The 13,972-nt window shown below is 35.0% G+C and overlaps 2 protein-coding genes across 3 annotated transcripts; one reads left to right on the plus strand and one right to left on the minus strand.

Annotated features, from left to right (window-relative positions):
* Positions 1-3,193: 3,193 nt before the first annotated feature.
* Positions 3,194-6,108, plus strand: LOC116140213. The gene is made up of 4 exons (XM_031425846.1): positions 3,194-3,365; positions 4,315-4,673; positions 5,178-5,512; positions 5,857-6,108. Exons 1-4 carry the CDS (start codon positions 3,296-3,298, stop codon positions 5,981-5,983), a joined length of 891 nt encoding a protein of 296 aa, XP_031281706.1. The 5' UTR covers positions 3,194-3,295; the 3' UTR covers positions 5,984-6,108.
* A 491-nt stretch (positions 6,109-6,599) lies between these two features.
* LOC116140210 (serine/threonine-protein phosphatase PP1) lies at positions 6,600-9,606 on the minus strand. Of its 2 annotated transcripts, none has more exons than XM_031425844.1 (5): positions 9,334-9,606; positions 8,965-9,166; positions 7,660-8,219; positions 7,165-7,368; positions 6,600-7,056 (listed from the first exon to the last, which is right to left on the minus strand). In XM_031425844.1, exons 2-5 carry the CDS (start codon positions 9,158-9,160, stop codon positions 7,033-7,035), a joined length of 984 nt encoding a protein of 327 aa, XP_031281704.1. In that variant the 5' UTR covers positions 9,161-9,166; positions 9,334-9,606; the 3' UTR covers positions 6,600-7,032. The 2 variants fall into 2 exon arrangements, with proteins under 2 accessions (XP_031281704.1, XP_031281703.1); XM_031425843.1 differs by having other exon boundaries at positions 8,965-9,220; positions 9,334-9,605.
* Positions 9,607-13,972: the final 4,366 nt, after the last annotated feature.

Below are 13,972 nucleotides of genomic sequence, written 5' to 3' on the forward strand. Positions count from 1 at the left end.
CTAAAAATAGAGCGAAAGTGCTCTAACAAAGCTAAAATTTTCTGGACACTTTTGTGTATAAAGAACACTACAGTACAGATATTTTGTTCAGCTTATTTGTTTGCTGAAATCTTTTCCATCAAATTTGTTTCTAACTTTTCAGGATAACTTTTAATAGCCAATATGAAAGCCCAACAAGTAACTTCATATACTTCCAAGTTAATTAACATAACACAAGTTAAAAGAAATTAGGTAAGTTAAAAAAACAAACAGCTGTAAATATAAAATAACAGCAGATTAACAATACCAAAAATTAATTTACTGTCAGGCTCCACAATTCTTCACCTAAACCGTGGAGAATAATATAGTCTTGTTAACAGTTTCAATACAGGTACAGTTCTGAAAATTCGAATTGGGAAATAATTTTAAGTAATATTTTTGGAACTTGGGTGCAGGATTTATATTAATATGAATAACTGGTGTGTCAAAAGCCCTTGATAATTTGCTTAATGCTCACCAGGCAGACCAAAAAGCAGATGGATGAAAAGAGATCCAGATCATTAGACAAATGGCTTCTGTGTCTCCAAATCACGTTCCTTCTTCTTCGGATACCATGTCTATTTCCTTCGATGTCCATTACTTCTGATCTCTGAGGCATTGAACACACTGTCAATTCTTTCTATTCTGTTACCAGAAACCGTGTGGGTGTAGAGTAAAGGTAAACAGAGAGATGGTTAATGTTTTTAGATACATTTTCTCAGAGGAAAGTGCGAGGAGGCTTCAAAGAGAGTTGAAGGAAATTCTCAAACTCGATAGAATAATCGAAATTCGAAATTAAAAACTCAGATGTCAAAATCAGTATTAAATTATCAAGTTAAAACAAACTCATATTTTTCAGATACTTGAAGTCATATGATGTATTCAAAACCAAAGACTAAAAGGCTCCTCTGAAACATCAATCTTGCTTTAATAGATATCTCAACCTTATACAATATTGTCATGACTCATGTGTAGCCTTTGGTTCATATCAGTAGACTGTTGGCTGTAATTTCAGCCAAGACTGTATAAAAAGTTCACAAAAAAAAAGAGAGTGAAAGCGCTGCTATAAAATTGAAATTTTCTCTGTTAAAATTTTGAATGAGTATAGACATGAAGGTGTGTGCCCAAGGATCTTTAGTGGATATCTGAGATGGATATTGGAGCTAAAGAAGTTAACACTAGAATATGATTGATCTTAGTTGCTTCTGCAGAGCTCTATATAACTAAATCATATGATGGAGATTACACATGAGAGGCTTTGTTGCATTGCCTCCTCTGATACATGAGAGCATTGTTCAATGGGCAATAGGCAGCTTGTAACGGATCCCACCTGCCCAATTGTGGGTCTCATCTAACCAATTGCGAGCTGCCGATGGTGAGAAAAAATTTGTAAGATTGGATTGTGAACCAATCTTTATTGTTGTTCAATTATCTCTTCATATAAAATATAGAGATTAACAACTGTTTATAGTAGTGCTTCAGAAACTTAAGAGACAACAAGTAATCTCTTCATTACAAGAATTTCTAAAAACAAACTAGAATTTTAAAAGTCTTACAATAAAATAAAAAGACATTCACTAGAAAATCCTAGTGTTTTGAAATTAAATTCCAAAATTCTACATAAACCAAAGAGAAAACAGAGGAATAATGAAAGAACAAAGTGACAGTCTCCACAATCCTTCATATCAACGATGTAGGATAATATAACTAGTCCTTTAATTTCACAGCTTCAATATAAACAAGTAATACTCTGAAAACTTGACCTGGAAGAGAACCTGATAGACCAAATAGTAGATAGGTGAAATGAGATCAATGGACAAGCAGCATATGTCCCTTAAAACAACTTTACTTCCTTCTTTGCTGACAACATCTATGGCCTTCAATAACTATGCTTCTAATCTCTATTATTCGGCGACAATGTTTGTTTCCTTCAAAGTCCATACTCCATGGCTCTGAAACACATTGTAAATCCCCCCTACTCTGTTATCAGAAAGCAGAAATCGAGTGGAAGGGAAAATAATTACGATGAGTAAAGGGAAAGAGAACGAAATGGTTGATTAAGCAAATATACAAGAATACATTTGATCAAAGGAGAGTTCAAAGAAAGCACACCGTCAATTCTCCCTTATTCTTTTAGCAGAATCCATGTAGGTGGAGAGTAAAGGTAAAGAGAAAGAGATGATTCTTTGCTCAAAGCAAAGTGGGAGGAGGGTTGAAAGAAAAAAAATACAAAGAAAGTCCTTAAAACAATATTAATGAATAATGAGAAGGCAAACGGGGATGGACTCAGGAGACCTACTGCTCCTTACGACGTGTGATATATGAGGAGGAGGGAGGAGGCAATGAGGATGGACTCAACAGGAGACCTACTAGTACTACTCCTGTGGACGATCAGGAGGGAGACTGTCCAAAGTTTGTTCTCTGTTCATGATGAACCAGCCAAAGATACTATCCTTCAATTTCAGACCCGACAAATGTTATTAAAATATACAAGGAAGATTAATAATCTTCAATGATCTCTTTCTTTAATATAGTTTGTGTTCATCTCCAAGCAATTTGGAAAACTGATTTGAATTTAAAGCATAATGATTCATGTATAAACACAAAATCATCTAAAACTTATTCCATTCTATATAGTTTTGTATACATAAAATTATAATACATTTGCAATTTTTTTACGTGAATCATGTGATATATCTAAATGATTAATTAATATTTAAGAAATTGAAATTTTTAGTCTGAGACCCACGTCTATAAATTGAAAGGTCAAATGATCAATTCTGCAACCCGTTATTAGAAGCTCTTCCTTCAGAATGAATTCTTATCCAAAAATTCTGAACTCAATCCAAGATCGTCCACGTTTTCGATAGTTTCACTCTCCCCTCCCGACCACATTTTTTTTTTTTCCTTTTTTAAAAAACCCCTCTCCTAGGTTGAATTGCCGAAACAAGAACTTCGTCGCATTTTCACATGTCAATAATTATTATTTTTTTAATTTGATGATTTCTACAAAGGTGCTGGGTCATTAATTGGGCTTAAGAGTATTTAGAAAGTTTTCGATATGAATTTTAGGCCCATTTCAACTGCCCATCTGGATCTGGATCTGGATCCAACATCTTTAGGATCCAAAATTCTCAAATTTCTGAATCGGGTACCCGACCGGACCATATTCGCTGACTTCTCCTCCTTCTTGAATCTTTCACTTTGTTAACTCTACACAAAGTCTTCGTGTTTTAATGCCTCATGTTAGAGCGTCTTAATCCGAGAATCAGATTTTATGGCCCGAAGGGTTTATGGATTCTTTATTTTGTTAATCTTTTTCAATCTTCTGATCAGCTTTTCTAATGGTAAACCACCTATTTTCTCTTTCTCTATTATGAGTTATTCATTCCTTTGGCCTTTGTATGTTGTTCTTACATGATTTTGTGATAAACCCTTTTTGGCTTTATGTACATGGGTAATGAAATTCATGTCAAATTCATTACTTGATATTTATATGCATGTTCTGGAGTTTCATTCATGATTATGGGCTGGTGTTTAATTTAATTTTTTGTTATCAATTAGTGATTTTTAAGTACAGTTGTTTGATAGGAATGAGCAAAAGAAGAGGAAAATTTTGCTATTTTTTATTTTTTGTGGTGTAACGATTAGCCTTGTTAAACATTAAGAGAGCTTCTTTGTCTGTGTTTTAGATTGGGATCTGGGAAACTTTGATTTTTAGTTGTTTGGAGAAGTTTTAGTTAGGAAAACCTCACATGTCTGATAATCTCTCTCTGAATTTTTCTTTCTCAAATTTGGTCAGTTGGTAGTTATTTCGAGTCTAGTATAAATGTTCTCGAAAGTAATGCTTCAATGTTTGATTAACTCGGCATAAAGTTAAGTAGCTTGCATAATTTATACTATTATATCAGGAAGACAATATTAGATAATAGGAATTAGGATGTTGACAAATTTGTTAATAGTTAGATACACATGCACCCCTCCTTGCAGGAAAAGAATAGTTCTGGAAGCAAATTTTTGCAAATTTTAAGGGAGGAGTTCTGGATTGTCGCGGAACACTTGTATCATTATTGTAAACGTGAGCACATCATAACACCATACTTAAGCTGAACTGCTGAAGTCTTTAGGACTCTACTCTGAATTTAGTTGTATATCATACTCTGAATGCATTCAGGGCTGGCATATAAATGCGACTACGTATGCTATTTGGTCTCTTGATGGTTGCTAAAGATTTTTTCTGTGAAGTTTCTTTTTGTATTCTCTGACCTCTTGAATTCTTTGCATTATTGTTTGCAGGAAACTCTAGTGGGCTGTGCATTTCTCAAGGTGGTCGTTTCCCACCATTTTCATCTGAAGGGAAACCTCCAAAAAAGGTAAGCAAGGGACGCAATGATTTGACCCTTTGTAGGGTGTTCCGCAAAAAGACTTGCTGTGATGTTACCCAGACACATGCTGCTTTACTATCCATAAGGAGGCTGGCTTCAAGGGGAGAGGCCAACCAAGAGTGCTTGCACCTCTGGGAATTATTGGAATGTTCAATTTGTGATCCAAGTGTTGGCGTTCAACCTGGACCCCCTCTTATATGTGCCTCATTCTGTGACAGAGTCTATGAAGCGTGCTCTAATGCTTACTTCTCTATGGATGCTAAGACACAGGTATGTGTCTAATTTCTTGAGACATGAAATAAGTTGGTGAATGGACTAGGGTTTTGACATTTTGGTGTTTTACTTAATCATATATTTAAGAATTTCATTTGCAAACCTATCTTCTATTGACACTTGCACAAACTAAACCATATGTTTATGAGGCCAAGAATGATTGTTTTAGCTTCATTGGTGTTTCCATCACCAATAAGTTTAGGAGCTTATAACTTGGCTTAGTTAATAAGTATGTTAAACCCTTCCTTTTAAATTTGTGCACTGCTGTTCCTAATAGATTAATCCACATGTTAAAAATGGGAGTTTTAATATATTATCTCCTGAGGAATGTTTGGAACAATTGACAAGTTGGTACTATACTATGTCTGTGTCACTTGTATATTTGTTGAAAGGAAAGTGAGAGGTTGACATAGAAAGTAGAAAAGTGAGCATTTTTAGCATTTCTCTTTTTTCCAAAGGCTTGATAATATCAATTTTCCTGATGAGAATTTCACTTGCTAGGTTTTAGCACCATGTGGAGTAAACGAGTTTGTTTGTGGTAGAGCTGCCGAATGGGTCACTAACGGCACTGAGCTCTGCCGCACTGCAGGTTTTGCTGTTAAACTGCCAGAAGACATTTACACTGACCTAGAAGAAGCATCTTGCTATGGTGGTAAAGCAAGTTTGGATAAGATTGCTGACTCATGGAGAGCTTCACGATCTGAGGTGCCCCAGAAACCTAACAAGCTCAGTCTGTTAGAAGATTTCCTGCAGAGGCTGCAGGTTATGCCATTCAGCGACAGAGTTTCTTGGGCAGTGGGGGGAATGGTTCTTACAGCGGGACTATTGTTTGTGAGGTGAGGCAACTATTATGTTGTGTTGCCTATATCATAACACATTCTCATTATCACATTCTTTGATGGCTGACTTCCTTAAGTTGATGGTTTGTTTTCCTGTGCTGAATTTCCTTAATTTTCTGGTCGTCATTTCAACCTCTAGTTGTCTTACTTTCGCATATATTAATAATTTCAAGCAGTTACCTTTCTATTAATAATTGCCCGTTGTATGTAATCTATTCATGCTTCCCTCTTACTGAAGGAATTGTGATTAGGCCTACAACTGATCAGTTCAGTGTCATTAGGGTTGTGTTGGTGATTAGTTCCTTACTTATGTGTTCCCATGTTTTTCTTTGATTATCCAGTAATAGAAAGAGCCATAATCAACGTCAAAAACTGGCTGCTATTCAACGCACAGCAAGGAAACTGGAAGGCAAGATGAACCAAGCATCTCCTGTTAGTCAGGGAAATAGGAGAGGTGGTCGGCGGTAAATGCCTCCTTGTATGTAACATAGTTATCCATGTTAATTTCCAGGTTCTGTGATGAATGAATTATGATCAAGTACATTAATACATTTAATTTTAGATAAGAAATGTGTTATTTTTGGGATTGTATATCCATGATGTGAAGCCCTCATTTCCACTTTTGACAAGTTATAAGCAAATTTTTGGAGGCACTAGAAGCTATTATACCTGACATTTTGAGTTTGTCACTTTTCTTATATTTTAGCTTCTATACCTCTCCAAGCTGGTTTTTAAGGGTCTTCAGTATATCTTTGATCTAGAGCTGGAACAACACATGTAGACTTTGAGTCTTATATTTGCTTTAATAAATTAATATAATTTCCCACCCATGGGTAGCCCGGGGCGAACCAAGGGGGTTGCAACACATAATCTTAGGTTAGTATCTTTGCCTATGATTTACGTAAGAAGTCATGATGGTGGATTGCTGTAGGATAGCTCTCCTAAGAATTAGTTAAAATATGCGTAAACTGGTTTGGACAACTTAATTATTAAAAATAATAATACTAATAATTTACTGATAAACTATTATTCTCGTTGAATGCCAAAACAATTGATTCTTCTTACTGCTGGAAATGTAATACAATTACTGTAAAGTTAAAGATTAGACTTAAATGAAACATCGCATGTTTTGTACAGAATTTAGCTGTTTAATGAGGCATGCTGCTAATAAGAGAGACCTGAGCAAACCACAAATGGTATATATAATTTACAAATACTGAAACAAGAACCAAGGCAGGACATTTCTCAAATCATTTCCAACCCAATCAGCTGCTGCAAAAAGAGATCAAAGGATGCCAAACGCAAAAAATTCCGTTTCTTGCATTGAAGATTTTTGTGTACCGTTGATTTACAGATTCTTTTTTCAGAACACTTCCGGTTGCAATTAATTTATGGACACTCCGCTCGTTGAAAGGCTGAGTTCTATGTCTTAACAGAATCAAACTCTAGCATGAATCAAGCTTTCTGTATCTCCTATTTGAACTAAAAGAAAATCTCCAGAAATCCCTCGTTCCACATCAAGCCTTCCCAGTTTTCGGGGGCTGTTCAAAGAATAATAAAGAAATGAGGTTTAGAATCTTTAGCCAATCTAATTAAACATAACAAGGAAAGATCAAAAACCAATTAAAGCTGGAAAAACATAAGCATACTTTCTTAAGAGACATCATCCTAGAATTAGAACGGCTTGAAGATGCTCTATTATCAGCTGGCTTCAAGATCTCAAAGGAACACACAAGAGCTTCATTGACACTCAATAGAGCACCAGCATTGTCGAATTCCCCGCCATAGTTTGGAGCTGAAAAAATTGTGACTAATCTTCGCTTAGCAAAAAACTCGTATCCATCCTCCACCACCTGCCATTTGACCAAGAACAATCATAATTAGGGAGTGCGGCTGAAAAGTTCTGAGTTGCATGTTATACAAAGTAATTGGTATCAAATGTCCTACTATCATTTGGGGGATTAATGAACGAATATAAATCTATGCTAATATCTTTATTTGGCAATAACCATAAAACTAGTTTCAAATTGGATTTGAAGAAGCAAAGGTAAACTAGTTTTCATAGGCTCGAACTAACTGTGCTAAGGACCATATCATATGTCATCAATGGGGTATTCAGCCCACTAAAAAAGAAAGTGGCTTACCTGATGACCTCGGCAAATGAGATCAAGATCATTCTTTTCCAAAAAGTCAGCAACTATATCTGGTCCAAAAGTACATGAAACACCTCGATCGCTATCTGCCCAGCCCTCAATGTTAGCATCAGGGTCAGACCATAACAGATCACAGAGGAGACCATTTTCAGGAATATCAGTAGGCCTAGAGATTTGCCTTATTTGATCCAAATTTTGCAACTCTGGAGAAAGTCCCCCATGCATACAAAGTATCTTCCCATCGATGAGTGCGGCCACTGGCAAGCAATTAAAGCAGTCAGAAAATATTTTCCAAAGTCTAACATTAAATCTCCTTTTACACTCGTCATAGAATCCATAAACCCGATTGATCTTAGGGTCCTCATGGTTTCCTCTTAAGAGGTGAATTTTTTCTGGATATCTTATTTTATATGCCAAAAGCAAACATATTGTCTCCAAACTTTGCTTGCCTCGATCAACATAATCCCCAAGAAAGAGGTAGTTTGCAGCGGGAGGGTAACCACCATGTTCAAATAATCTGAGGAGGTCTAGGTATTGACCATGAATATCACCTGTAGAAGCCAGAAATCTTAGAAATAACATACACCGGTGGCAAAAAGAGAAAATAGATGATAAATGATTCCAAATATTTTCTGCAATTTTCCCCAGATTAGCATGGTAAAATAGTACACCATCCATTCAGGCAAAGTGCATTTAATTGAAAACATATCCATTTTACAGCTAATAACGAAAGATGTAACTCATGTTCATAAAGCAGAAAGCACCATTTTTAATGTTCAAACATTGCCCAACATAACCATAACAAAATTTTCTGCATAATCACAATGCAACTAATGACTAAATATTTCACACAGATTATCACAATGTTCATCAACCCAGATAAGAATTCCCAAATTCAACATCAATCATACCAACTCACAAAAAAGAAAACCGAAACTTTACATTCAATTTTACTTCAAAAAAAAGCTCCTCAAAAGATAATTTTTCTGTTGACATGGCTAACATAACCATAGCAACACTTTTGTCTAGAATTTCTTCACAATTACAATGCGACTTATAAATAAATTTAGCACACAATTTATCACAATCAACAGATAAGAATTCTTCCTCGATTCCCCATTGACAAGAAAAACAAAAAAATTACCTTCAATTTTGCTTCCATGAATGATCCTCAATAGTTTTATGCATAGCAACATTCAATATATAAAAACAATATGGTAATTTCTCATTCAATATCATGTAACTCAACAAAGTGTTTATTGCATCAAGGGAGCCAGAAAGTGATAGAAAGCTGACCACATATTCGAATAGGAGCATGAATCTCGAGAAGATTAGGCTGAGATAAGAAGATTTGGCGAGCGTTGACACAAAGTTGGCGGATCTCTCCCTCTGATAATTGCACCTGCTTGCCCCCTCTGCCCTCCAATAGCCTTCTTATTATATCATCCAATACTGCTTTATCCATCATCCCTTCCATTGTCATCATCATCATTTTTATCTTCAATTCAAATCAAACCAACCAAGTCTCAACGGACACAATCACAAATGAATTCTTCAATTACAAGAATATTGAACAGAAGGGTATCGAGAAAATTGGAAAAAAAAAGGTAACACAAATGAATCAAAGATCAAATTTTCAGGGAGTCAACAAGAGAAAGGGACAACCTTTGAGATAAATAGATCAAAAGCTTCAACTTTTCAACAAGAAGTCTGCTGAATAGAGAAAAAGATGAAACAAAAACACCAAGTTTCTGGATATCTAGAGAGAGAGAGAGAGAGAGAGAGAGAGAGAGAGAAGATGGGTCAACCAAGAGAAAGCAAGGGAATTTATATGTTGAATATACAGGAGAAATGAAAAAAAAAGAAAGAAAAATATTAGGATCAAAAGATAGATATTAGGGAAATTGAATATGAAGACAAGAAGAGAGAGAAATAATGGAAACGGGTTGTCATTTTCTTTATGTAACTTATTCTTTTATTAATTTCTTAGCCAACTGTTTAAGATTCTTCTTTAAATGATCAAATAGGGTAAAGGTTGAAACCTTCAAAGCCAAGACAAAGTAAAGCCAAACGTGATGTACACATGGATAGTTTTCAGGTTATGCAGTCCAGAGAAAGTTAAGATAATCTACGTATGGTAATAATTGTAAATGTTGCCCTAATATTTCATTAAAATGACAAAGTTCCCCCCTTACAATTAAAATACTTCCAAGTTTCACCTTATATAATTACATATCTCTTATCAAAAACTTACTACAGTAATATCTTTTAGTTTTTAAAAAAAGCATGACTGTTATAAAATCTGAACTAGCATCTATTGACACGAGTATCTATTTACATGTATGAAGCTAGTGTTAATTTATTCTCTCACAAACATAACGTGTCAACTTATAATTGATTAGTTTGTATTTGATCAGACATGATCTATTATGAATTGATTAATTGTGAACTGACATATTACGTTTAACGCGATAAAAGAAAATTAGTTAAAAAAAGTTTATCAAGATAGTGTTACTCGTTAATATATAAAAGGATAATACAAGATTGTGGCAAGAGTCATGGCTCCAACTCCAACAAAGTGTGGTTTTGCTAAGAAAAACCACGTAATTTGGAAGTCAAGTGGCTGAACGACTTCCATCTATCCAAAGTTTGGCATAAAGACAGATTGATACCCAAAAAGTTTGGAAATAACAAACAAATACTTTATGTCATATTTTGTTAGGAATTTCTGTTTGCTAAAAGACAATATAGTAATTCTATTCCCACTCCAAGCCCGTTTGCCTAGCCCTCTTACGTCATTGATCAATTTTTTGATCGGATTTAGCATTTTTCTGTAAAGTTCGGTGATAAACAGTGGTACTGGCCCTTGCTGGCGCGCGTTGAGAATAAAGATCGATGGATATTCCAATCTTTTCACTATTTTTATCTTTTAGCAGATAGAAATTCCAAGCAGAACATAACGAAAAGTGGATGTTTGTCATTTTCAAATCTTTTAGGTACCACTTTGTCTTTACAATAAACTTTGAGTATGCGTAAGTCGCTCCACCGAGTCAGGTTGTATATTCATTACGTGTAGGGAATCGTATTAAGTATTGGGGAACCTGTCAGTGCTGTGTTTGATTTGATGAATTATTGAAAGCCACGTTGGTCTGGGTAGGCTTTCGCAAAAATGAAATATAACCATAATCGTCTTCTTATTTTTTTTAAATATAGGTTGTTGGGTGGCACTGGTATCAGCCTGTCTTTCATTTTCAGCTTAGTTGAAAATTGAAATCTCCCTTAACATGCAAAGGTGTATAGGAGACCAAGATCATTATTGTATTGATTAATCTGTTTATGGATAATATGGGATTTGGGGTGTCATTCTTTGTGTTGACTTTAGCGTTCATCATCTACTTCCTGGATGCTTCCTTCAAGATGTTTCCTTCAAGGTAAACAGTAAACTACATATTTTAAATCTTAAAATTTAAAGGGGTTTGTCATTATAATAAGATAAAATATGTTGAACTCGCTTGAATTCAAAACTGAAACCTCCATTGAACTTTAAAAAATGAGAAACCACAAAAACAAACCATATTTTGATTAGAAAGTGATGCATCTTTTGGAGCAGGGAATATACCAGAATGAAGCACACAGCCAAAGTTGAATGGAACCTTACAATTGTCAAAGCAATTTATTAGACCAAAGACATCAGCCGACAGAACAGTGAATACTTTTGCAACAACTTTGAGTGAAGTAGACTACATTTATGGTATGTAATAAATATAGACATCGTTTGCAATATGAAAATGCCCCTCAGTATTGTAGTGTTATCCACTTGCAATATTTCTCAAAGTCAAACTTAGGCTGAGCAAAATGCAGAACAGTATATCTTGTGGTGGGCTGGTGCTGCAATGCAACACACGCCAGATAAAATACTTTCCATTCTGTTTGTGTTGCAAGTTACCAGTAAGCACCATACAAAGAGTAACCCTATTCATTTCTTTGTTTGCCATGATAGACTGAAATTACTTGCTCTTGGGCTTGATTTATGGCTTCAGTGCTATCCAAGCAACAAATGAAAAATACCAAAGAGCAATGGTATATTTACGACTGAGTTATATAATCAGATAAAAAATAAAGGATAAAGTAATCATTTTATATGAATTTTGTGTAATTTTTATCTGATCGTATGACTCGATTGTAACAAAACATTATTGAAATACCAAATTAGATGTTCCATGGTACATTTGGGGCACAATTGATGACAAAGCCATTGAAATTCTGCATGAACACACAGGAGCCTTCAAATCAAGATAGAAGAAAATTCTATAATACCAGATTGTATAAATACTAGAAATGTTTTGTCCATTGGATAATGATGAGTAACTGCTTTTTCTTTATCCAATGGTATTAACTACCCCGGCGCGATTATACCAGTATCATAGATGCATTTGGAATGATCATATGTACAGCTTACAACTGATAGCTAGGGATAGTGTTACAACCTTACTAGAGGAAGGACAAACATCCCCACATAATAGTCTGGAGAGATCAGCACTGTAGTTTTCATCTCTGTGATCATGTCCTACAGAAGAATGTAAAGCTCTAGCTAATTAATGATTCCCAAAGTTCCAGTGATTTCAGTCCAGTAAGCATCACTCCTATTATGGTCAGGCGTTTCATTTAATTGCCTCTAGTATGTCCATTACTAATCACTCTCAACGATATTCGAAGATCACCACCATGATAGCATGCACACAGGCTCTCAAATTAACCATTAGATTATGGTAAATAAACATCTTCAAACAAATTAATTTATAGTCCCCCCCACAAGGACTCTTTTGATTACTGAGGCAATGCAATTCACTCTGTCCTAAATACATTCTATCACTAGACATACAGCTCTCAACAAAACGATATATATATATATATTTTTAAATACCTAACATCATATTTTCCCCTGAAGTAGGCCCTATGGGTGTCACACACTAGCGTAACAAATTAAATCACGTGCATACATTTGCTACGGCCTACTTGGGAGAACAAAGGTCATGAAAAACACAAGAGAAACCCAACACAGAGACAGGATCATACCATGGCGTAAGGAATATTCCAACAAATTCAGCTGTGGTCTTTTTTCCTTGTCATGCGCTACATATGAGTAAAGTAACCCTCTCTAAAAAGATGGCACATTCTAATCTTAAAAAAAGAAAGTTATAGAGTCATGCTTTATGTAGGACAGGAAAGTGAAGATATGGCCCTAATATAAACTTTGAACCTAAAGCAAACTATTAAAAACACGGTCAGTTTTATGCTCATTAATATCCCCAAAAAAAAAAATAAAATTACAAATCCTATTATATAATATGATTCCACAAACAAGATCCTTACTGTTTCAAACTGTGTTCTAACCTTATATTCTTAAGGGCGGGGGAAAAATGGAAAAAAAGAAAAGGACATCACAAGATCAAACTTTAAATGCAAGTTAGTATTTTATGCCAAAGTCTAGGTAAACTATAACTGGAGTGATATTCAATACTGAGGTCTGAATTATGATGAACAGAATCACAAATAAGTTATGCATATTGCTCTTAGTTACATGTCAAGCAATTAATCTACATCAATTTTGTGGCACTATATGGACAGTCTTATATATCAACAACTATATGACTCCAATACAAAAAAGCAGAGGATCTGCAGTATTACCGTGGCACTTACCAGCATCTTGTTTTTTCATCCAGTAATTTCAGAAAATAGTCTTAAAAAAACCAAGCATACAAGTTCTAACAAGTTTAATGCCCAGAAAATGGAAAATGCTAGTCTTTCAAAAGTTACCGAGAACTTTTAAAAATCTAACTTGGTCTTCATGATGAACAGGAAAACATTTAACTCCCCACTGTATTCAACCCTACTCAAAGCAATTGATTATGACCAGCCATAAAAAGATAAGCTTTATTAATCATTTTTTACATGGGTTTATCCGTTTTCTAGCAATCTTTGTAGAGAATCAATCTCAGCTACTCACGGTACTGGAAGGTGGAAAGATAATAATGGAGAAATTACAATAAAACCCCCATAATTTTCATCCCCAAAAATACAGACAATCAAAATACAAGCAGGTGCATGCAAACAAAAGCAATAATAGCAGATTCAAACTAACAGCATACAAACTGTTGGTTGTTTCCAAGTCATTCTGTTCTTGCCCATAGAAAACATCATTCTGATGATGATTGAAGGCAGTGAGCAAACATTAAAGATACACGTCAGAGCCTGCAGTTTAATCAAAATTTAGCATGATCCAAAATTCTGGTACAATGCGCCT

The sequence above is a fragment of the Pistacia vera genome, unplaced genomic scaffold (genome assembly GCF_008641045.1).
Source record: "Pistacia vera cultivar Batoury unplaced genomic scaffold, PisVer_v2 Contig365, whole genome shotgun sequence".
Lineage (NCBI taxonomy): Eukaryota > Viridiplantae > Streptophyta > Magnoliopsida > Sapindales > Anacardiaceae > Pistacia > Pistacia vera.